General features: G+C 44.3%; 1 protein-coding gene across 1 annotated transcript in view; it reads left to right on the plus strand.

Annotated features, from left to right (window-relative positions):
- The first annotated feature begins 1,861 nt into the window (after positions 1–1,861).
- The window catches only part of LOC119655183 (cytospin-A-like), a 498,871-nt gene continuing 474,359 nt past the window's right edge, over positions 1,862–26,373 (plus strand). The window contains exon 1 of the mRNA XM_038060941.1: positions 1,862–2,334. Coding sequence (XP_037916869.1) covers positions 2,317–2,334 — 18 coding nt within the window. The 5' untranslated portion in view covers positions 1,862–2,316. The remainder of the gene's footprint in view (positions 2,335–26,373) is intronic.

Genomic DNA, 26,373 nt, shown 5'->3' on the forward strand with positions numbered 1-26,373 from the left:
ATCGCCACGGCATTCTGCGCGCAAACACGCGTCTACCCTTGGACTATCCGATCGTTCTGTGAGAAGAATTCTCCGTGACGATCTTCATTTTCATACCTGTAAGATGACGATAGTGCAGGAACTTTCAGAACGTGACTTCAATTCTCGGATGAACGCGTGTGAGCTTCTTCTTGATGTCGTTCCCGAGGGTGCTATTGTTTTTTTTAGCGATGAAGCCCATTTTCATTTGTGTGGGTCGGTTAACAAACAAAACATGCGCTACTGGGCTGACACCAACCCTCGAGAATTGCATCAAAAGCCTTTGCATTCACCCAAAGTCACAGTGTGGTGTGCAATTTCCTCAGCTAAAATTATTGGTCCCTGGTTGTTTGAGGAAAATGAGGTTACAGTGACAGTGAATTCGGACCGGTATGTAAACATGCTACAGAATTTTTTTTTCCAACGGCTAGAAAATTTGGATTTGGGGGACACTTGGTTCCAACAAAACGGTGCAACAGCACACACTTCAGGAGCATCGATGGCTGTTTTGAGGGAACACTTTCCAGAGCACCTTATCTCAATTAGAGGCGATTTGGAATGGCCGGCACGCTCTCCCGATCTGTCCCCTTGTGATTTTTTTCTATGGGGTTTTTTGAAATCCCGTGTTTATGTGAACCGTCCAAGAAGCCTACAAGATTTGAAGACCAACATCCAAGAAGAAATTGCCAACATAACACCTGCTATGCTAACAAAAGTCATGACAAACGCTAGAAATCGGTTTACGCAATGTATGGAGAATGGGGGACGTCTCCAAACAGATTTGATCTTCAAAACAATGTAAATAAAAACTTTAGACATGTACGTACATTATAAAAAATAAATAAATATTTTCCGATGCATACAATAGTTTTTATTGAGTTTTGAAAAAAGGAAGTTATGCTGCCGCACCCTGTATTTTCATGGAACCAATTAACGTGATAAGTTGAGGTACGCCTGTGATTACTTTTATAACCATAGTTCGACATTCAAATTTGGGGAATTCCCTAATAAGTGTGTTTATGGTATGCGGAAACCAGCTACGATGTTGCTAAGCGGAGTCCCCAACCTGATAGTACTTTGCAACATTTAAAAATATGGTTCTTTTCAAGTTTCTTTCGCCAAATATTCAAACCATTTCTAAACTTGATCGTATTATACTTAGTTGATATTCGAACCAAACAGCATGGACACTGCTGAGAGATCAAGCTTCCTTATCAAAACCGAACAGATGCATATGCTACTGGCAACATGAGTCTCATATCGAACCCAAACAAGATTTAATGGCCCCAAACGGATGAGCACGCGACTTGAATGCTTTCTTAGCCCAGGTAAATGTTGGGGATAAGGAACGAACGCTGATCAGCGAACGGTAAATCATGGGCTGCTGGCGTAGTCCCAAAGTTATGCAACTCGAATTCTGCAACAAGCGAAACTCAAGCAACATCACCAGCCGAGCATGGAGCTGGCTCCGCTGATTGTTATTATGCGCTGCCGGCGACACCAGTTTAATTCCAAATTTCGGTAAAGCTGGTCGAGGATTGTACTTGGTCCGCGCGGTGTTCCTTCAAATTAAACTTATTGGCGCGCACTTTTCATCGCAACAATTTAGTAGCGTCATTGTGACGCGATCTAGGAAAATATGAAAACTCCGCATCTATGGGAAGTTTTCCGGTAATTAAAATGCATCGAATCGTAATTTATAGTGCAACGAAGCTGTCGCAATTTCACGGGAAAGTTTTGCTGATTATTTTCGTGTAATTATTACAAAGCATTCCAGCCGGCAATTTGCAAAGTGCAGTTGTAAACAAACGGTGACGCCGCCTCCGTCCCAGCTTTGCGGGATTCGGGAATGCAACCTAATTACTAACGACAAATGTGAATTTTCCTTTGCGCCCGTTCAAATCACTCAATTAATTAGTCGAATTTCCACCTGCGTGTAGTGTTGCGTTTGTGAGTTTTGTTTCCTCTGCGGCTTAAGACCGCCTCGTCACTAATTCGCCTATTGTGTTCCCAAAAATATTTTTTTTCGTTTGTTTTGTGTCTACGGACAATAAGTGCATTAAAAACTAGATCTGAGTCAGTGTTTCTGTGTTTGACCGTTTCTTGGCTAGTGGCAAGGTCGCGCTTGCAGAGTTTCAATTGTTTTTGTGCAATTGCGGGGAAGGTCATTTTTTGTGCAAGTGGAATTGGTGCAAACTTGTGTCTTGTGAATGATAACTACCGAAAACGAAACGGAGTATCGCATGATTGGATTACCATTTGGGATTATATTAGTAACGAACAGATTTTTGGATAACCATGAGTGCGGCAGGCAACGTAAGTACCTTCACTTTTTTACTAGCATTTTGCTCAGAATTGGAAGAAATTGGGTCAGTTCTGATGTGTAAAGAATAGACTTTTCTTCCCCAGTGGACTGACTAAGTGTTATGGATCGCCGTTTCCTATAGGATTTCCATTCATACATTAAAATGGAATCTTACAATCAAATATTCACAATATTGAGGAAAAGCCAATGGTATCCTCATCTCATGCACCCAATAGGTGGTCGCATGACACTCAATTGTTTTTCGTTTGATTTTACAGTATTACGTCCAGCGGCCATCTGAAAGTAGCCTGTTTCGAAACAACCCCTTTGGACTAGTTCTTTGCGTTTCGCCGCTTTGTAAACCTTTCGGTCGATACCCCACCACTTATGAGCTCCTTGTCGATCAGCGCTTCCAAGCGGAAGATTCTCTGTTTCAAACCAGTTTGAAAAATCGCAGTGGTCACTCCGCCTTCCAACAGCGTTGAACAATAGTGGGGGTCATCCTCCTTTTTTCGTTTTCTCTTCTCTTTTTATCTTCTTCCCCCTGTGGCCATCACCTTGGTGAAATACGCACCATTCCTCCGGGATGACCGTGGCAATTTTTAAATGGGCTTTAAGGGAGAGGTCCGTCAACTTTCACAAACTGATAAAGGACGTTAGAAATATCATAAGAAATTAGAGAGATGTGGGTTCTAACTAAGAAATTATTCATCATCATCAACGGCGCAACAATCGTTATCCGGTCTAGGCCTGCCTTAATAAGGAACTCCAGGCATCCCAGTTTTGTGCCGAGGTCCACCAATCTGACCTACGTCATCGCTCTATCTCAGGCAGGGTCTGCCTCGTCTTCTTTTCCTACCATAGATATTGCCCTTATAGACTTTCCCATCTGGATCATCCTCATCCATACGGATTAAGTGACCCGCCCACCGTAACCTATTGAGCCGGATTTTAGCCACAATTTTACGGTCATGGTATTGCTCATAGATTTCGTCGTTATGTAGGCTACGAAATCGTCCATCCTCATGTAGGGGGCCAACAATTCTTCAGAGGATTCTTCTCTCGAATGCGGCCAAGAGTTCGCAATTCTTTTTGCTAAGAACCCAAGTCTCCGAGGAATACATGAGGACTGGCAAGATCATTGCCTTGTACAGTAAGAGCTTTGACCCTGAGATGTTTCGAGCGAAGCAGAAACAGAAATTATTGACACTGAATATGTTATGGTTTGAAATGTCGTAGTGCCGACGTTTCCACGCATTGCTTCTGCAGCCCAGAATCCTCCTTTTCGTGCTGTGACGAACTTCCGACTGGAAAATTGCACTCCCAATATGTAATCCCGCTAGCAATTAGCACGAGGTGAACAATATCTCTCTCATAATGGTAAACTAAATAAGTGGCGAATTTTGCCCGTTCAGGTCTGCCAGTCTGTATTTAATACTATCCTCAGTGAAATTTGCAGATATTAGGGAAATGATAGCTGACGCTTAGCATAGCTGGAATAACTTCATCCTGCTGGATCCTATTTGATCTCACTACTTTATTAAGGAGGTCAACAAACATTGATCTGTTCCTCCAGGTTAAGAGGTCGGTCAACGAGCCAACAACTCATCAAAAAAACATCTGTTTAGAAACGTAATACAAGACCTCGGATTAGATAGACGAAACGACAATGATCTTGCCAAAGAAACCCGGATAATTCCATGGGAACTTCGATCCCTGTGCAGACAAGTGGCAATACAAGCCCTATTACAACCGGTGGAAAACTAGAAATTAAATATCCTTGGAATTCTGGCGACGAAGCTCCTTGGTAGTGAATCCAATCTTCAGGAGAGGGGAAACTTTCGGGAAACCAGGAGCCTAGGGTCACATTTATAAATAGTTGATACTAATTTGAATCTATAGAATTCTGATACATCAACGAATAATTGTATGGGTTCCGAATAGAGACCAAAATTTCAAGGTGTAGCTCATCAACGCTCATGGTCTAATGAAGGATAGTTTTTAGAACTACCTAGAGCTGCTTTATGGTTCGCTGCCTCAACATGATTTTAAAATATTGCTTGGAGACTTAACCAGCCAAGTCGCTAAAGAGATTATACATCGGGGGATAACAGGCAACCACAGGTTTGATGGAAATATTAATCATGACGGACAACGTTCTCTTGATTTTACCAGCAGAATATGGCTCGACACGCTTTCACGCTCACATCTTCATTATCATTACCATCAACGGTGCAACAGCTGGTATCTGGTCTAGGCCTGCCTTAGTAAGGAACTGTAGACATCCGGGTTTTGCGCCGAGGTCCACCAATTTGATATCCTTAAAAGCTGTCTGCCCTACGTCTTCGCTCCATCTGAGGCATGTTCTGCCACTTCTTCTTTTTCTATTATAGATAGACTTATAGACTCTCGGTTTGGATCACCTTCACCCATACCTATTAGGTGACCCGCTCACCGACCCTGTTGAGCCGAATTTTATCTACAACCAGACGGTCGGGGGATGGCTCATAAGAGACTACGGAATCATCCATCCTCATGTAGGGGACCAAACATTCTTCGGAGGATTTTTCTCTCCAACGCGGCCGAGGAATACATTAGGACTGGCAAGATCATTGTTTTGCACAGTAAGAGCTTTAACCCAATGGTAAGACGTTTCGAACGAAACAGTTTTTGTAGACTAAATAGGCTCGGTTGCAGTCAACAACCGTGCGCGGATTTCATCGTCATAGCTGTTACCGGTTGTGATTTTTGCAGTCCAAGATCTCGCGCCGCTTGCTCGATGTGGATGAAGTTATTACTATACTTCTCGAGTTCATGTAGATGGTTCCAGCTTTGACTCTCACCTGAATGTCAGAGCGGTTCTAGACGGTGTTATAATTCGAGCCCGAGATATCAACGAGATAGTGATCCGAGTATATTGGTCCCTCTATATGTTCTGACAATCATCAAGGCTGAGAGAACCAACAACATCGAATCGCACTGGCCAAACGAAAACAATAAAGATAGGAGACTACAACTTTGAGACTGTTGATAATTTCTCCTATTGAGGATCGAAAATCAAAACCGATAGCAGCTATGACGATGAAATCTGCGCAAAATTTAGTTGAAAGTGGTCCCGTCTGGAGAGACCCATGTGTATGTTACGTATCGCCTGAATACGGGCTCCGTTCCTACTTGACTGTTAAAATCTCTAAGTATGATTTTGATACTATACATGGGATAAGCTTCGAGGGTTCGTTCTACTGCCTCGTAGAAGACTCTGCAGTCTCATCTGTAGAGCCGTGAACGTTAATTTCTAAATTTGCCTTACGAATGCAGAGTGTATAGCCTTCCGCTTATGTTTTCAAAGCCGATAACAGCAGGTTTCTTTTTTTGATTGACTAGGAAACCTACTCCTACATTTGGCTTACTGGATGGCCGCTATATGTATGATGAAGTGGCTTTTCTCAAGGAAACTGACCCCTCTCCAACGCATCTCTTGCAACGCTGTTACTTCAGAGCTATATTGGGACAGGGTATCGGGTTGAGAAGCATTCGGTTTATACAGGGAGTGCACGTTCCATGAGAAAATGCGCAAATCATTATTCCGCTTTCGATCCTGCATATTCTTATTCAGAAAAGGATTTGAGGATCGACCGTGGTGGTAACGCTAACTAAACACACTACAGAATGAACGATGAACGAATGAAACGAGTGACAGGCTTGTGCGCCAAACAAGTTCTTCATACTTTCCATCTGCTATTCCCATCTAGAAATACAGAATCTCAAACTCGGGAAATATCCAGTTCGGTTCGAGCGCTGGCAGAAACAACACTTTCTAGATATACAAATTGACCGATGCCTTCGATATTCTGCCCATTAATGCAGATAGAGAAAGTACCCTGGAGTCGTGAGACTGAGAATCTTGGTTTTGTTTTTATTTGTCTTCAGTCCAAACCTACTCACTTCTCCTTCCAAATCCGGAGCCATTTGGCCAAGGCCAGGGCCAAGCGGGCGAAATAGCAAACAGAGGTCATTGGCGTAGTCAAGATGTTTGAGGAAAGATGTAATAGTCCATTAAATACCTCCACGTCTGCTCGGTGTCGATCAATTTTTCGAGGTGTTCTTTGATGCGTTGCGAAGTCAGATAAAACGCAGATATCCCTCCAATTGTCACATTCAAAACGGGTGTGCCTTTTTGGAATTTTAATCATCATTCCCTTCTTTTATTCTCTAGGAAAGGTCGCGAATTCCCAAGATTGTAACGGAAGTTACAGATCAGCAGTAATTGCAGGTGCAGAGGTAAATAACTTCAAATGTCGACCTTCTTCTCAGACCATTGAAAAATGTATGACCACGTGTAAGTTCTTTCGTGATGCAGCATACTTTTCTGAAATCATTGCGTTCTGCGGCAACTTCCACTTCTCTGACTAGCGTAATAACGAATTCCCTTTTGTCAGCTCAGACACTACGTTGGATTTCCCGCGATTTCAAACGGTATCGGAGTTCAAGCACGTCACGCCGCCGACCTGCGGACCACCCGAGAAAAGACCATTTTTGATGGCGACCCACTTCTTACCAATATTCTTAGGCCGGTTACTCAGTGCATCTCTTGTCTGATCAGCAAGGTAGTGCCCAGGGATCGCAGCTGCTTAACCCTGCGAAAAGTGGGGAGCACGATACGCAAGCGAAATTAAGCGACCGTTAGATAGTGATCCCTTTCGAAGTCGATGTCAGTTCCTCTCTTGTTATGCATGTTCAGAAGCTAACTGCTGAATTTACTGCTAATCGAAAAAGTGATTAGTCTGACTGTTTGTTGTGGTGTCAGGCAATTGAAACTCAAATGACCTTCTGGCAAGCTCTGTACTCGTCATAGCGTTATACAATTGTGATGTTTCTCAATCTGGACCGGAGTCCTGTCAGAAACCGACTCCCCGGACAATAGAACGTGGCAACCGTTAGAAATACCCCGACACCGGATTCACGTTTGCTACCGCTTGGTTTTCCGAGAAGAAAAGGAGTACTCTGCAGAGTCTCACCATCTTACTTCGCTTAGGCAATGTGCAGCTTATATCGTAGGAATTCTCGCTTAAATTAGAGAAAGCCAGCATTCTGGGCATACTCGATATCGTTGACAGTAACCACACTTTCCACACGTACAAATTGATGGACCCATTTGAGAGTGCGGTTACCCGTCAGACTAAAAACCTCGGTTTTGTTGCTGTTTACTTTCAACCCAACTACACTTGCCTCTTTCCAAATTCAGAGCCATTTGACCAAGGTCCACGATCCATTGATAGAACAAACAGATATCAGGGTAGTCGAGGTGTCTAAAACAAGATCTCACAATCTATCGAACTTCTCTACGTCTCCTGGACAAGGCAGCATGAAGAAGTTCATCGAAAACAAGAAGAAACAATATCGGTGATAAAATACAACTCTGACGGACTCCCCTCCTCTGAAGTTTTACCCCCATGCAGCACGTCACATCGTGTGCTGTTATATGTCGCTTTGATAATAGCTCCAGTTTTTTCGGAACGCGCTATTGAAAGCCGAAATCGTTGAAAGACAGTTGAAATTTGAACTCCGTACACTGTTCCAACATGATCCGAAGGGTGTTGATGTGGTCGGTGTAGGAGGTCGTTAAGCATCTGTCGATCAAGTTTTTAAAAATAATTTTAGCAATTGTTTTTGCGATGGCAAGGAGCTTGCAAATGTCACACCAATTGCGGCACTCAAAGCAACTACCCTTTTTAGTGCTGCTGACAACCATCTCTTTCTTCCATTTATTTGGAAAGGTATACCAGTATTTACACATAAGTGGTAGAAGCAGTTCTACAGAGACTGTAAGGGCTACGAGAAACAGTTTTGCAAGGAGACCCTCAATCCCAGCTTGAGTGCATTGAGGGCTGAGATGATTTCACTTTAGTTTGGAGGAGTGATCCGCAAGTTACGGTGGCTAGCCAATTCACCCACAAAATGTGCAGCTTCCACGGCTAAGCTGCTTATTATCGTATATGACGCTCTTGATCGGGGCATCGAAAGATTTTGGTCATGTCGGATATGGTACCACAATCATTATTTTCGTCCCTGACTAACGCTACCCTTTCCGAGATCTGCCGATACTTGAGCTCAAACACATCACATTTGTTTCCACTAATAGCGGCAATAAAAGCCTTTAATACCCGATGTTCGTCATTGTGCTTTCAAGTTGTGGTAGTCATTCATTCCAGCGAACTGCTCATGATGTCAGCCGTCCGATCAAGATACTTTTCGGAGTACCGAACGACAGCTTAATCCTGAAAGCGGACTATGTTGAGTTCGCGGGTTGACGTTCCTCAACCCTGCGAGCAGATGTGGAGACAATCCGCAAGTGAATTTGAACAACCATTAATTGTGGCCAATCCGGATAGGCCGGTGGCAAACGTCAGAGATTTTCTTGTTTCATACAACCAGAAGAGAATTTCTCAATCTACTGTTTGTTATGATACAGCTGATCTTGTAGAAAGGGCCTTGCAGATTAGTTCAAACCCAACTGATCTTACGGTAGACTTTGTGCTCGGATAATGTGCCGCTAAAAATGAAGCGGCAGAAACCACAAAGCCATTAACCTTTTCCTATTGACATTACAATCCCACAGTGGTTATTGGAACCAGCTTTGGCATTCAAATTATCCATCATATTTGTCGCAATGTAGTTTTTAGAAAGTCTCTCCTGGACTGCATTAAGTTGCTCGTAGAACGTGTAACATTGTACTGTTGAGGTCCTTCCTCATTCTGGATCGGAATCTAGCGGTTAATATTCTGTCTGGTATTGGTTGCTAGGAAATGAAGACGCGATTACCGGATGCGGTACAATAACACAGTGCCGAAAGAAGGAGAAATGTACTTCACAGAGTCTCGTCTTATCTCGATTAACTCCGGAATGTCCAGTCTGTATTGCTGAATCTGAACAAAGTTAGCCTCGATATCGTCTTCAATGAGCGCTTGCACATTCAAGAAGCCAATAATAAACCGCTATCCAAAGCAAAAGGTCGTAACCGATAGAAACTTAAAGAAGTTTCGAGATTTTCAGGCTGCTACCCTACACATCCTAATACCTTCTAGTCGACTTTCAGGGTAACCAGGGAATACTTTGAGTGAATTGTAAACTAACGAGCCCACAGGGAAGTCACTACCTCAAGGTGAAACTGATTTTTAACTTAATAGTAGATGCCATTATTTCTTGTGGAGTTTACTCCACATATTTCCTTAGGCGCCTAAGTGTTACACGGTCATTCAGACCGTAATGACTCGGTCTCTCTCAAATGGGCTTGAGACAATCTATTTCGAAGTACGTTTTTATATCTTGATCAGTCCACGGTTTGCCTTGTCCGGTTGAAGTCTTCAAATGTCTGTCGGTCACCTCTTCGGTTGGCACCTCTACTTCCCCAAACTTCATTCTGTAAATTGGCATTGCAGTCAATCGGAAGTATATTAGTAGAGTTTTCCTCTCTCGATTCTTCATCAGTCTATAGATTTGTGCTGTGGAATCCGAATGTTGCCACCTGGAAAGAAATTCAATGTCTCGATTACATTGTAGTGTTCTTGGCGCTCCAGGAATTCTGAAAGATGTATACACTTTAAATTAGATTTTAGGATGATGTAAGTTCTTATTCTTTGGAAGAGGTATCCCAAACTATCTCCACACACTTTATACCTGATGTGTCCTCAGCAATAATCTTTACATATTTATTCCTAAGCGCGTACGCTGGTGTATTCCCTTCTGCAACTGGTCATCCACCTAGATCGTGAGCAATTTTTTTCTCTCCATTTTGTTTCCAAAACCCACCACAACTACGTGTGGACTTCCTTTCAGCCTAGCAATTCAGGGACTGCGGTCCTGAACCATTCCTTTGTATTCTCCATCACACATTTCTCCAGTAGGTAGGTAGGTATCAGTTGTCGCTCCGAGGAGCCTAATTATCGCTGTGGTGCGCTGTTTTGATGCCACAAATTCCTAAGACTGTGATTGCTGTTATGAGAGCGAGGATGTAGTGTCCGGCCGGCTCATATCTTCAAAGTCAGTTCGTAGCATTCACGAAGGAAAGCAGCTCTCCCACCCTTCAGCTGACTTTAGCTAGAGCCGGGCAATTGCAAAGGAAGTGCCTGAGGGTGTTCCTCTCTTTTCCGCAACTTCGGCAATGTGAATTTTAGGGTATGTTGGAGTTGGCGGCATGATCCCCTATGGGCCAGTGCCCCGGGCAGCCTACCGTAATCTTGTAGGCATTTGCACGCGCCTGGCACAGGAGCTCTCGCGATCGGGTTTTGCTATAAGCGGGCCAAATCCTCCTTGGTTTGACGTTGGTGGTGAGCCTTCACATCTCCGGTCCTTTGACAGTCGCAAGCGGAGCACAGGCTGTACCCAGCGAAGGACTGTCAAGGGCAGAGTCCTGCCTGGCCAATCCATAAGCCCGTTCATTCCTCTCTATGTTCCTATGACCAGGAACCCAGAGGAGGATGACCTTGAGCGTGCCGCCCAGACTGTTCAGAATGCTTTTGCATTACCCCATCAGCCTGGAGAATGTCGTCGTTGAGTACAAGGCCTTAATACCCTCTTGGATGGGGGTCAGAATCGCTATGTTACTTTTGGGACTCGGATCGTGCCTCGACAGGCTTCCGGTGTCGCCAGTACTTGAAGACATTGGCGGAACCTGACAGACCATAAGACTCGGATACACTGTGTGTATTCGAGAAAACCCCCGCGCCAACTCCACAGACCATCTTTGATCCGCAGACTGTGTCATAGCCTTGCAACACGGCGCCATATGTTAGGATGGGACGCTTCACAACTGTGTACATCCATAGAATCATCCTTGGCAAAGGTGGCAGGCATGGAAGGCCCTCGTAAGTCGCAGTTCTTTGTTCAATTTCCAATTTAATTTTGGATCCTGGATTACACTCAGATACTTTACATTGGGGGAAAGGATCAATTTGTGTTCATTCAGTCGCGGTAGGTGAAATTCCGCTTCCCTTGCCTTGGTGGCGATTAGCATCAGTTCCGTTTTGGTTCACTTTATGTCAAGTCCGCATCTTGCGGCTCATAGGCACACCTTTCACATTCCTGACATTAATATTACCAAGTCCTCGGCATACGGCATTACCTCTACCCCGCTCCTGTCCAATTTTCGCGAAATTTCCAACACTATTAACCAGAGCACGGAAGAGGTGGCGCCACCCTTGGGCGGGCCTCTGTTGACAGCTCTGGTCAAGTGGCTGGTTCCCAAATTCGGCTGGAATATCCTGGTTCCTAGGATCGATATTATCCAATGTGCAAGATATCCCTACAATCCAATACTGGTCACGGCTTCCTTGATGGCGTTGGTATTAACATTGTTGAGTGCTCCCTCTATATTCAAGAATGCCACTAGGGTATACTGCTTGTACTGCAATGACCGCCCATCCGTGCCAATTACCTCGTGCAGAGCGGTTTCTGTGGATTTGCCTTTGAGGTAGGCATGCTGGGAGAAATTCGTTCTCTCCATAATCGTCCTTAAGTGGATGACCAGGACGCGCTCTGGGGTCTTCAACACGGAAGAGGTGAGGCTGATTGGTCGAAAGTCCTTCGCGGAATCATGGCTGCACCTGTTCGCTTTCGGTATGAAAACCAGTCGTGCGCGTGTCCAATATTGTGGTACGTATTCCAAAGAGATACAGTTCTTGTAAATCCCAACAAGCCACGGCAGAACCATTTCCTGCTTGTGTAGCATGATTGGCATTATGCCATCTGGATCCTGAGAGTTATACGCGAAGAAGCTATTTATAGCCGAGTCGATCCTATCCTCGGTAATTACCGATTTGATGGTCTCGCACGACTGCATACCCTCCAAGCAAGGGTTTAAGTCACAATCCTCGCTGGCGGAAAAGTGGGTCTGAACCAGCAGTTCCAAGGATTCACCACAAGATTCCGTCCAGGAGTCTTTCTCCCTTAGACAGAATCTTATTGAGCCTTGTAAATTCGCTGTTGGTTTCAATGTTCTGACAATAGTCCAACCAAGACCGCCTCTTGCCAGTCTTGATGGCCGACTTGTACTTCCTCAGGCAGTTCTTATATGGCTGCCAATATTTATGCCCGCAGCAGATGTTGAAGGTCTCCCTGTTCAGCACCTTGGCAGTATCTTTTTGCTGTATTTAGGAAGGCACGAGACTTTAAAGGCGATATCGAATGCATTTTGTAGAGCCCCAACCTTTGGCTTCAGTTCGTCTGTCGTGCCAATTTGCGCGCCGGAGTGTTTGTTCCTGATAATCCTCGATCCCCCTGGGGTCCCTGAAAGATTTAGAGACCTCTGCAGCGAAATCTAGATTGAAATGTATCTAACTATGATCTGAGAAGTATCTCTGGTGAGACACTCTTCAGTTCTCCACCCTGAAAATCCCATAGTCGGTTAGTAGGATGATATCAAGGACCTTCTCGCAACCGTCACAGTTCTCCGAGATGGGAAAATGAAAGGTTAGTGTATTGCCCCTGTTACACACCGAAAGACTTTTATTATTAATATAATTAAAGAATCATTCATTTTTTCGTTGATTTCCGAGCTGCCCTAAAGCGTATAACTTGAACTGGCGCAGGTTGGCTCCCTTTGTTACTATGGTGGTCGTCAAATATTGCAGATCTTCTAGCGGAGCTAATCGGTCATGAGCCATATAAGCAGAGGAAATATGCATGTTCTCTGCCCTCGCTTGCTCTACTTTGACCACGCAGAAAAGCACGAGGATATATGTTTTCTGTATCTGAATAAAATATAATATTTGCTTTGGAGCCGTTTGATGGTGCGGTCGTCTCCGATTAGCAGATTATTTCGCTTCGAGTACTACAGACTTATCTGCATTACCCTCGGCATGATCTGTTCGCCAGTCCCCGTCGGATAGTCGATCCTCATCTCCTCATTGGCGATGTCGATTGGATCCAGGTCGTCGTCTGGTTTTGCAGAGCGGAACACTTTCGCTTTTACATTCCTGACTCCGAACCGCACTTTATAGTCCACCTTTTCCAGTGCCTCCAGGCACTCTTCTCTCTATACGGACCAGGAAAGGTTGGCTGTTCGTCTGGGGTTCCTCCTCCTTGATAACTATCCAGTCGTCCATGGGAACTCGGGGGCTTTGAAGGTGCAGGGATTGGAGGAGCTTGTCCTTATCCATGTGGATCTTCGTTAACCAGATGCGAGTGATTGATATCCTGGGAATCCCGTCGTAGATGCTTACTTGCTTAGATGCCAGTGCTCCAGCGTTAGATATTAGTTTTAGTTGGCATATGTTTGGGAAGGGTAGCTAACATCAAGTCTCTACCCAAGGCTTCCCTCTTAGGTTCATGCTTGATTTCTTGATAGCGTTTCCTCCTTGTGGCCAGATATTCATTACTTCCCTCTTCTTCGCTTCTGCTGACGAAGGCTCAGATCTACTCTGAGCGTTCTTGAAAATTTCCTCCGACTCAGGCTTTCTTTTAAATAGCGTAGTTGCTTGAATGATTGATTTCTATGCTACTGATGTCCGCTTTAACGTCTCAGACGTACTGTTGTTGGGTTTTACCTTTCGATGTTTATTTTTTGTCAGTTGTGATCTTCGGGGCACCCTAATGTTCGGCTTGGTATCGTTACCTGATTTTTTTTGCTGTACTTTGGGGTCAAACATGTAGCGGTTATCTTTTTTATAAAAACCAAAACGTTTAGATGGTTGATTTGGGGGTTGGAGAGTTCCGCGCATTTTTAAACTGGACATCTAGAAGACAGTGTTTAAAAAGATAGACAAAGAATGGGCTAGTGATGTGGGCCATTTTGTAAATGAAATATCTAAGAAATTGAGAAGCAATTTTTGCAGTTTTTTAGAGGTCGTCAACCAACTTCATTTGCGCTCTAAAAATAGCTATTCTTCTACCCGGCAGATATCTGTATTAAAGCCTTGTTGTCTATGTGTAGATCTAGACATACGTTGAAATGAAAATAATAAGGAAAAGACGACAGGATTAATACTTAGAAGCGTATCCAATGCTGTAATGAGTCGTTACCGCTCCGTCTGATGTGTACTGGATGCGTTTATATTTAGATCACTCCGGAAAATTTGCAGTGACTCCAGACAACATGAGAAATTTGCTTCCCTTTTACTACGAAACTTACACGTTGGCGGCTCTGATATTTATAAACTTCTTGAGTGATTTATTCCCGGCCTGTTTCCGTCTCCAAACAGTTTCTGTACTTTCCTTTACGGACTCCATTTTGGGATTTTCAAATTCAAAATAACCAGATGGATAATACGCATCACACCCATGTTCATTATCATTTTATGATCTCTAAGGCGCCCTTGTTTTCCGCTTTTCATTGCGTTGCTGTGAGGTCCGGACTTGACTTAAACTAATATCGGTACAGACCTCTATATTTTCTTCAAAGAAAGCTGTAAAACTCTTTTCGTTCGTGTAACCGCTAAAAGAATCTATCTTAACTTTTGTGGTTGCAGAGATTACAAATCAATAATTTATTCACCACGATATATCCGCAATCATATTGAATTATTTCGCAGCCGCAGAAGTTATTATGTGGCCCATAATAGCGAAGAATGAAAACTACAAAAAGCCATTCTCAGTGGAAACATGAGATCTTCCCGACGCGTGAGGTGCACATTACTCAGCGACTTCAATGAATTCTCCACCTCAGTCGAGGCCTGTGGTACTAACCAAAATGACATTTTTAAATGTCGCGGAAACCACGACAAACAGCAAACAGTCTTGCGCTCATTGAAAGCAAATCTTCGTGGTGCGCAAAAACTAGAGATGAGATGTAGACAAGTTTGTGTCACATAAAAATTTCTGAAAAGTTCATCAGGAGTAGTGAAGGAGGGTGGAGAACGAGCGGGCAATTGGGATCATCTTAATCCATCCAAGTATCTGCAATCTGATATATTGGTGCACAGTGGACCGGCAGATTTGAGTGCACAAGGCAGTTCGTGCGTCATACCTGTTCCGCATTGCGTTGCAATATTTTCTAGTTTTCATCTCCTGAGCTAACCAGGAGCATCTATGCGCACATTTCTAGTTCAGAAGATTTATAGGGAGCCGACGAACACCAGCAACAAAGTCAAGATGACGCGCAAGTCTTTTAATGCATTTGGCATGTCTTAAGATTGTCTCCAAATCGCCCACTGAGTATGCGGTTTCTAGTTACATAACTAACTGTTTCGCACCTATGCGTTTGCAACCAGTTGACCGACTATGCATTTTTTGCTGGCAGTGGACACGGAACGCAAACAACACTGGGAAAAGTCTCTCGTCAGCGAATTTTAGCACCTTCTGTCAGCATTTCTGTAGATACTTGTATCTGAGTTTGTCGGTGATGAAGAGTAATAACAAAAAATGTGGCATGACCGCTTGTAAGCGCGGCATGGTATGGGTATCATGAAAAAACTAGACTATCTTCGATTAAACTAGGGATCAGCCAGCTTGCAGGGAGACAAAATTGTTCACGGGTGTGCCTCAGAAGTTTTCTTCATATACTCTGTCACAGAAAGATACACGATTATTAAGTGCAGAGTTGGTGACCTAATAATAGGTTTTGGAGTATTCAACCAAAAAAAGAGTGAGCAAAAAGGCCCTGCATGGTGCCTTCCGGCAAATTTCCTTGCAGAATCTGCTATTCGTGTCGGTGTTGCTTTATTTATGAGTTGAATCTTTCGTTGGTTTAACATATGCAGATCTAAGAAGAACTCGATTGTATCTAAAATATTAGAAGAACTCAATTCAATATTCATATTTTCCAGAATGAGAATGTTTCTAATGTTTATACCTCCAGAGGGACCACATTATAGAATGTTTTTTTCAATGATTAGAATCGTTCCATAGACATATTTGGAGCCAGTAGACTATTCGTTAATTGAAACTGGAAAGTAGAACATCTAGAGTACTTAAACATTTGTAAAATGTTAGATTGCCGGAAAGGAAACTCAACCTCGAAAGGCAGCTAATGCTGATGTTCTGCCACAATGGAAAACACTTGCTTAGAATTTTGTTGTTCATAAAAGAAAACCCGAAGTAGATAATGCGGTACCGTCTATGTCTTCTATCATTAAATTAAACAAATCGGAAACTGGAAGCTTAGTGTTTCAGTTATGAACGGCCTTGTAGTTTGTTTATGTAAGAAACTATGAAGCAGGTATTTCGGAATTTTACAAAATTCTTTCCATTTATTGCATTGACCGAGCCTCTATAGTGATTGTCCAATAGTTCACAGCTTGCAATAGGCTCTCATTGAAAATATGTTGCGATGAAGCTGACATACTATGAAATAAAAAGCCAAGATGAGTTTGCGGTTTCGTACCAGAGGGCAGAGATTGCCTCATCTTTGCCCTGAGAATAACGTGGCCGAAGCGGTTCGTAAATGTTAAACGCTCCATTAGATAATTCGCAAAACACGACATGACTGGGAATTATATTGAGCGTAAATAAGTCAATATTCTGGGCCAAATCTTGATCAGAGCTGAGATATTTTGTTTGAGAATTGAGGGATCCTAAGTCCGCATCCCCTTGATGTCGGACCGAACCAAATGGAAAACAACTTACTCCCTCTTATTTTCGTCCACGGACTCCTCGTTTTGAGCTTAGCACCCAAGCTTCGAAAATAAAAAGGGGCAACTAGTCAGACGCTACCTCGTTCCGCTCCGACATCAAGTAGATCCTAAGATCCAATCCTCGAAGTACTAGGTTGCAATTCACAGGATATTTCTGGTACTATAATTTTGTTGATCATATCACGATTTGCGCCAAACTTTCTATTATCCTGCTCTTTGTATACTTCTTCGAAACTTTATATTCCTAGAAGTAAATTAAGGATCGTTAACCAGTGCATTGCTTTAATATATAGCAATCTGCTATCGGAATAGGCCGCATGAGGTTGGCGATCGTATAATCGATTTTGCGGACACCCATGACCTTGTACTAATACATGATTCATTAAACGATTATCTCATTTTCCTACATTTTATATTGGGAACAGTAAAACGTAAATCGACTATATTCTCATAAGACACCAACATTTAACCACTGTCACTGATTGCAAAGTCGTTCCCTATGAGACCATCGCACCTCAACATTGGCCGTTGATTGCTGTCCTACGCATTAAGCCACCGATAAAACAGTGTGGGGAACGCACTAGCCCGCGACGCATTAAATGGTGGCGATTTGGTGAGAAGAAAGAAGAAACGATTTCACTTATCCGATTGCCGACCATTACGAATGTGGAAGAATCATGGAACCAAATGAAAGACACGATCCACAAAACGGCCTCTGCAACACTCGGGGTCACCAAGCCCGGTAAGTGGTACATCAACCGAGATACTTGGCTTTGGAATGATGATGTTGAAATGAAGGTCCGTGAAAAGAAACGCCTCTACCATAAATTTCTCGACGATACAATACCGGCCAATTGGCAAATTTAGAAGAATGCCAACCGGGAAGCAAAGAAAGCAGTCGCTGTTACCCGAGCGAACCGTTACAAGAATCTTTACGATAAACTGGACACTCAGGATGGCGAGAGAGATCTGTATCGACTTGCTAAAATCCGTAACGAACGTACACAGGATATCGAACACTTCTGTTGCGTTAATGATGTTGACTTTGCTTACCAACCGTCGAGCCGCAAAGGATAGATGGCGAACGGATTTGAACTGTAGAATTTGCTCATCCTCCACTTCCACAATCATTGTCGACATTTGGAGCAGTTCCACCTGTCCGCGCAACTGGTGCTCAGAGGTGGCGGCGAGGAAGATGGGGCGGCAACCCTATCGGCCAAACCAAAACCAAGTGGTCGAGGAGAACCTCCATAGTGGTGGCACCGGGAGACGCTGTAATTACTTTGGTTTGCCGGCCGTGATTCAGTAGGCGAATGCTCCAAAGGCCTAATCAGGGCGATCAGACCCGAGTCTGCACGGGGACTCATCTGAAGTGGCAAATTGGTCACGAAACCTTACCAGGGGTATACTGGTACCATGGGAACCGGGAAAGCCCCTGGACTCACATACTTCGGGTGAACTCCTGTTGTATGTGAGGACAGCTCCGTTATTTGCGGTTGGCCCCCCTAGTGGGAGTTTCATGGTGGTTGTGGTTATGTTCAAGCGAGAAGAGACCTTCGGGCCTCGACGTGGTGTTGCGTATCAACACGGGTGCCGCACTCCATAGTTCGGTAGAGATTTAGGTAATTCTTGCATCCACCAGTACGAATGCTAAGCTATGCACTTGGTACAGACTGGTACGGTTGTTGCTTGTCTCAGCGGGGCTCTGATTGTGGTCACAAAATCAATCCGTGTCTTAAGAAGACCATGGGATTAAGTCTCCACGACAGGTACCTACGTTAAACACTCAAGGGCTTAACTGTCAGCACAACTCGTCCTCACGTACTTGAGGAGGGCGATCAGACCTGAGTCTGCAAAGGACTCATCTGAAGTGGCTTTGGCCACGAAGCCTCACCGGAGGTTATCTGGTACTATGGAAACCGGGATGAGCCTCTGAGAGCATATGCTCCAGGAGAATTCCTGGAGGATGTGTTCTCGGCCCGGTTATTTGCGGTTGGCCCCCTAGTGGGAATCTCATGGTGGTTGTGGTTATGCCTACATCGCGGGCAGAGCTCCTCGGTGCTCAAGCGTGGAGTTGCGCTGTACAACTCAGGTGCCGTACCCCTTAGTTGCGGCAGAGGTGTTAGATAAGCCTCGCATCCACTGGTATGAATGCTGAGCCTGCACTCAGTATAAACCAGGACCGCTGTGCTTTCATAGCGGGGCTTTGATTGTGGTCCCAACATCAATCCGTGTTCGAAGAGGACCGTGGAATTATGCCTACACGGTAGGTACTCACGTTAAACCCCCAAAACTTTCCTGTCAGCTCAACTACACTTTGATCTTAGCCATAAGGCCGAGAAGCATTCGAATCTGATTATCCTGTGATCAGACATAGAGGGTTCATCCGACACCCTCCAATTTCTGACCATTCCGTTCATTAGAGTATTTCCTATTCCTACCTCCTGTCTAGTGCTAGTCACAAATGTTGGAGTGTTCGCTAAGTTATATATTTCTAACTTATTGCTAAAAATAAATTCAAGAAGGTATTCAGCTCTACGATTGGTGGCGCTACTTACCCAGACTTCGTGGTGGGCGTTGGCGTTGACAAGGGCGTTGCCTCACAATTCTTTGCCAATTTTGCGACTTGTTCCGGTGGAGCCCGGATTTCGTCTCCTGGGAAGTATCCCGATGCCACGACTGGCTCTCTAGTGCTCCTCTCTAGTGCTTGGATGAGCCACAAGGTCCCCGGTTAAGAACTCTGAAAGACATATGTATTTTAAATTACGTTTAAGAATTATTCAAGCTCTTCGTTTTTCACAAGAGGGGTCCCAAATTACCTGCATGCTTCCTCCTTGCAGACGGCGAATCTGCCCCCGGTACACCCAGGGCTCCTGAGCCAGCACTATTCCAATGTTCTCCTTGCAATTTGAGAGAGAAGATGCAGCTTTCGCATGGTGGAGGTTTATCTGGGCTATCTTAGTGCTGGCCATTGGCTCCGTTATTGTTTGGAGTTCTTCTCCACTGTCGGAGTATCGCCTGGTTGATCCAGTCCTTCCCACCTCTATGGTTTTCGAGACTTCTTCGGGGACCTCGGTATGCTTTTCACCCGGTGTCTCCTCCGAGGTATCTTTCCTCGGCTTTTCCCTGTGCACATCCACGGGTTTGTTGCCAAATCGGAAGTTGATATTTCAACTCCGACGTTTGATTGCCTCCAGGGATCGGTCATCTCCCCCGATCGTGAGGAGTTTACCCTTGCCCTCCACCTTGCTTCTGAAGACTCTCCATAGTCGGGTATGGAGATCTTCATTCTGGGCGATTAGGAGCCGCATAAGGTCTTCTATTGTTGCGGCTTTTGACAGAAAAACTGTCACCGTGTGGGCTCCTGGTATATCATCCCCAGCACATGTTGACAGTTCCACCCCTTCCCAGCATAGCAATCTAGGAACTATGGTTGTAATCCACTGTGCAGTGTCCTCTGTCGCCCAGTCCACCAGTATAAGGCCTTGTCGAAAGCGTATCCCGGTGAACACAAGTTTCGAAGTCCATCCCTTGCACATCTGGCTGATGACAAGGTCCTCAATGGTTTCCTGCTTCTCACGAGTGAGTATTTGCTCGGGAAACATTTTTGGCAGTATGGCCAGTCGAATGCCCTTGACCGCACTAGCATAGCTAATGGCGGGCTTCATGAGTCCTGCCTTCACCTCTGACCGCTTTGTTGGTTTTCGTTTTCTTTTCTTTGTTGCTTGTACTCATTTGATTCCCACGAGTATGGGGGTAGGAGGTCTGCCGTGCCATAGCTCCCTGTAGCACGGTAAGGTCTAACTTACTCACTGAGGCGACCCGGTATCAGTGAGGACTACAACTACGACTACAAACTATCCAGTCGGCATAACACCCTGGATTGGGGGAGATGTTTTTCAACTCCTCAGTCTAGATCCGTAGCGTTTTGTTAATAGTAGAGTCACCTCGTACAGAGTGTGGCTATCACCACTTACTAACGGACTTGGTAGACGAGAGGCTTGCCCCCAGAAAAGCCACGCACCGCCCCAGAGGAGAGACACCTCATCCTCAGAGAGAGATAAGTTGGCCTCAGGAAGCTATGTTCCGCGTCAGTCTATCCTGCAGTGCACTGCTTGGCCCTCAAATCCCAATTCTAATTCTAAGCTCCTTTAGGAAGCGCAGATACCACTTGGCTCCTGCATCACTGCGGCTTGTTTTCTTCCTAATGTCTCATATTCCAGCCTCATGCTTCTTTCTTTCCGATCAAGGATGTTTAATTGTTGTGATCCTTGTTGAAGGTTTGGGTTTGGTTCCCTTGCTTAACTTATCAGCTTCTCCCTTCTTGGGTGGCGTCACCTGGTTATTAGTGTGACTGATAAGCTTGGATTCAATTAGTAACCGTTTGGGTCGTACTTTTTTCGTAAATTGTGAGCTCGTAATGGGGCCCTCCAGTCTTCGATGGTCTATAATCGAAAAGCTTCTCTGTTCTAAAGCTCTGCAGAGGGCATGTCAATTTCAAATAATCCCTCATTCTATTTTGTAACAGATTGTAAACTTCCATCAAACACCTCAAATATGCTCCAGAAACATTCATTCCATACTTCAGATGTTGGCTCGACACTGAACGTCTCAGAGACCAAACGCGCCAAGCACTCAACGTTGATGCGAATTAATTTTTACGAGATGTTGTTAGGTTGTTGGCGGCTGCTGGTGTTGTTGGTTTGTCGGACGCGAATGGTCAATTATCCTCGATTTAATGGACATCTCAGACAGCTGGTAAGACGCTTGACTGCAAGGTGGGTCCGACGATGGAGGAGTCTCAGGGCGTGTGTGGTAGGTGCCAGTCCGTAGGAGCTACTGTGTGTACCAATGCCAACTAGCACTACTGGTCATGGGTCCACAATATCCCAGCATCATTCACTGTGGCAAATCATTCGTGCGCACCCGCGAATTAATTAAAGCTTAACTCGATGATGTCGATGATAATTGAGATCGGATTATTGGTGAATTTGCTGTTAACCTTCAGAATGATTCGGTCATCGGGTTTTATTGTTAATTTCGCGTTTTATAGGTTACAGTGGGTCAGTAAGTAGGTTGGCATTTAAGGCGCTATGATTGCTTGTAATCTGTCGCGGAGACATCATTAGGAATGTCGGATTGACCGTAAATGGTTACTGTACTTGGCAGGTGGATGGTTTTCTAATTGAAGTTTGTGTTGTTGCTAGAATTCGTTCGAGAACCGCTTTCGACACCACTTTCTACTGTCTTTGATCACCAATATTTGTCGATTAGCTTAATTTATCCGATGAAAACTTTCGAAAATTGAATTAGCATTTGATGAGGAACAATTTGTGCTGGCTCAGTTGTTGAAATTGGACCGTATTCTAGACTTACGCTTCTTCATGATGGTGGTGGTAACTTTCCGAAATTGAAACGTGACACATTTCCTGGTCTGAATCCTATTTCAAGACTATTTTCACTTCTTCGTGTCTCCTTCACTTTCGCCCTACCACGGCGCTAGCCACAAGCGTGCCTTTTGATCTCAAAGCAACCCATGCATGAAAATATCTAATATTCGCCCATCTATGCAATAGTTCCTTTAATAGCGAGTCCAGATCCATGAGTCCATATCGCAGTTTCAAATCGCTCGCCACATGGTCTGCTGGCTCGGATCATGTAGGCCCGCTCAGTTTTCACATAAATTGATCTTATCGTTTGGGTAATTGCCGGCACCGGTCTACCAAACATAAATTGAGTCTGTTTCAATTCATTTCAATTGTACCTGTTGGCCCAGTTATTATCTGGTTACGCAGCGCTTCTAACCCGCTAATATACCACTCACTTCTTGACTCTGCGGTGGATTACCAGAGAATTCCCTCATTTGGAATTGCGGTTTCATATCTACAAAATGTTACCCATAAATATATTTCCCCAGAGGTGGTCAATGGGTCATCGGACAATCGCGGTATGGTAACAAATGTTCCTCTTCTAAAAACGGATAATTTTCACGATAAATCATTTGAGGCCAATTACCTGGGCAGCATTAATTAAAGTTGTGGCGGGATCCAACGCAATGCCACCTACAAGTCGACGTGACTGATACTCCGGGTGCTTGGCGGATAGTTGAACTGTCTTGAACCTCTCAGGCAGCAAGGCAGCTGAAGCAGACAGCATTGCGCCATTGAATTATTTGCGAGGGATGCACAGTACCATTATGTAGACACCTCTGCAACTAGTATTGAATTTGCGCTGGAAGAGGAGTTACCAGCGATGCAGTTGACTTAGAGCCAAACGAATAATGAAACTGTAGTGCCTCCAGCAAAACTCCAGAGAAGGTTCCACTTGCTCTTTTATTTCCTTTTTATAAAACCTCCTAATTTGAGAGGGTCACGTTTTTAGATGGTAACTGATCCGGGTCCCTCAGTATGGGTATATGTGGCTCAGTTCAAAGCTTCTGAGGTGTTGTCTTTGCATCTGTAGCATCAATTTCACTCACAGCTCGGGTCGTCAGACTCCCAAATACAAGTGGGCTTGCACCAATTTCGTCATACCAAACACCTATCTAGCCTCAGAGCCCAATCTGTCCACTTCAAAAATCAAATGATACTTCCCAGTGTTTGTAGCTCCGAGTGGATAATGACTGTATTGAAGTGGTCCCAACGTAACTTCTGCAAACCCATTGCATCCAGTGACCGATGCTGTGAAATTATTGCAAGAAATGAATGGCCTAAGGGCGCTTGAAGTTAATACGCTGGTAGGCGGTCATATTTACTTAGATGTGGCGGCGCACGTTCAATGAGCAATTGCATAGCCGTGCAAATGCGTCGAGGGGCCATTGAAAAGTGAGCCTAAGTCGTGTCTGAAGACTAATGATGTCTCTTCTGGTCCACGGGCGGTACGGAACCGCAGCAGCACCAGCAGCACGTTAGAGGATGAAGTGATCACCTATCGCCCAAGAATGGGCTCCTTTCTATTGCGATCGGTGAGTGACATGTATTCGTAAACATGCTTATGTGGGTGGTTCAGCTTTCGGCGGTTTTTAGTTCAGTAAATAGATTTGGATAGTTGACGGTTACATCGTTGCATTGCATTTTACCGGGAACGGGACCAGGTTTCACTTTCATGCAACATGTCTTTCCGTGACATGGATGTTGCGTGGGTAATTGCAATTTACCGATGAAGGAGTCATGCTTTGACTGGCATCTGCAACTTCAAAGATCATTAGACATTTTCTATTAATTTCTCAGTTTGTGGAGGCATGTCTTCATAAATATGGTGTTGTATTTTGAAGATATAATCTACGATTGCGATATAACTTCCTGCGAGTGAAGAGATATTATAGAATATCTCTTATGTGGCACCAATATTGATTGAATTTATTTGAAATTGCAATAATTATGCAGTTATGCTACGTGTTGTAGGTGCTCTGGAACTTATATCGTGTGGCCTTTTTGGAACTCCATCGCAATTTAGAGAATGGTCTTAGATTTAAATCCGCGAGAAACTGAATATGTGTTAATTAATCCTCCCATGCCTCTTCTTTCATCACACTGATCAGTGTGTAGTGCAATGACCCCCCGTCTACTACGCGGAGGGCCTGAGTTTTCCATCACATATGTTTATCTACTAAAATTTCGTCCTGTGAATTGGAGTTTAGGAATAGAATACCCTGCCTGTCGTAACAAGCCACCAAAAGGAACAGAAGAACAGGGATGACCTCACGGCTACAATCTTTGGCTACCGTAAACGGTTTATGATTGGATAGAATGCTCGTTTTCTCCAACTTAACAAAGTGAAATGATGGGACTCTGGAGGGTACTCCTGTTCTTCTTACGGCACTAAGTTTTCGTACTTTGGAAAGCCTATAACAAGCAAGATGCGCTCTTATGAATTGCAGGATCTTGGCTCTCCATATAAGTAACTGCACGCAGTTCCGGAGAGGCTTCCTGAAGACAACCTTATGATTGTCATTATCAACGGACCAACAACCGGTATCTTGTATAGATATTGCCCTTATAGATCTTCCTGCCTGGATCATCCACATCAATACGGATTAGGTGACCCGCCCATCGCAACCTGTTGTGTCGGATTTTATCCACAACCATTCCGTCATGGTATCGTTCATAGATTTGTTCGTTTTGTAGGCTACGGAATCGTCCATCCTTATGTAGGGGGCCAACAATTCTTCGGAGGATTTTTTTCTCGAACGCGGCCAAGAGTTCGCAATTTTTCTTGCTAAGAACCCAGGTCTCCAGAACCCACATCAGGACTGCCAAGATCATTGTCTTGTACAGTAAGAGCTTTGACCCCATGGTGAGACGTTTCGAGCGAAACAATTTTTATAAGCTGAAATATGCTCTGTTGACTGCCAACAACCATGCGCGGATTTCATCGTCATAGCTGTTATCGGTTGTGATTTTCAACCCTAGATAGGATAAATTTTCAACGGTTTCAAAGTTGTAGTCTTTTATCTTAATTGTTCTCATTTGACCAGTGCGGTTCGATGTTGTTGGTTCTTTGTTCTTTGGTGCTGACGTTGCCACCATGTACTTCGTCTTGGCTTTATTAATGTGCAGCATCTCGGGTTGTTCTTCCCATAATATCAATATCGTCAGAGTAGGCCAGTCGTTGGGTGGACATGAAGAGGATGGTGTCTCTTGCATTGACATCTACATCGCGAATCACTTTCTCCACAGCCAGCTTAAAGAAGACCCATGATAGGACGTCCCCTTGTCTTAGACCTCTGTTGATGTAGAATAGCCTCGAGATTGATCCTTCTGCTTTTATTTGGCCTCGCACATTGGTCAGGGTCAGTCTAGCCAGTTTTATCAATTTCGTCGGGATACCCTGGCTTTGCTGTCATAGGCGCCTTTAAAGTCGACGAAAAGATGGTGCAACTGATGGTCATATTCCAACAGTCTTTTCATCACTTGCCGTAGAGAGAAAATCTGGTCTGTTGCTGATTTGCTTGTGAAGACTCTTTGGTATGCGCCAATGATGTTCTGGGCATATGGGGCTATCCGGCCTAGCAAGATAGCGAAGAATATCTTATAAGTGGTACTCAGCAACGTGATACCTTTATAAATGCTGCACTGCGTGATATCCCCCTTTTTATGTATGGGTCAGATAATGCCTCGTTGTCAGTTGTCAGACATTAATTCGCTGTCCCATACTTTGAGTATAAGTTGATGAACCGCTTGGTGTAGTTAGTCGCTTCCATTGGTTTTAATCGGATGAATTGCACGGACTGTTTCTCTGTCGTCTTCAGTTGGCGGGACCCCCAACTCGCCGATAATCTGGTTGTTGAATAACAGCTTGAAAATATTTAGCGCATCACTCCAATATGCCCATTTTGTCGGAGATTAGATTTCCTTCTTTGTCTCGGCAGGATGAACATCGAGATTTGTTAGTAGAACTTCCGCGCCTGGTGCTTCCTTTCTTCGCGTTCTTTGAGAATGCAACATTACTCGGTATGCAACGTTCTCCCATTCCGTTGCTAGT

Source organism: Hermetia illucens, chromosome 4 (genome assembly GCF_905115235.1).
Source record: "Hermetia illucens chromosome 4, iHerIll2.2.curated.20191125, whole genome shotgun sequence".
In the NCBI taxonomy this organism is placed as follows: Eukaryota; Metazoa; Arthropoda; class Insecta; order Diptera; family Stratiomyidae; genus Hermetia; species Hermetia illucens.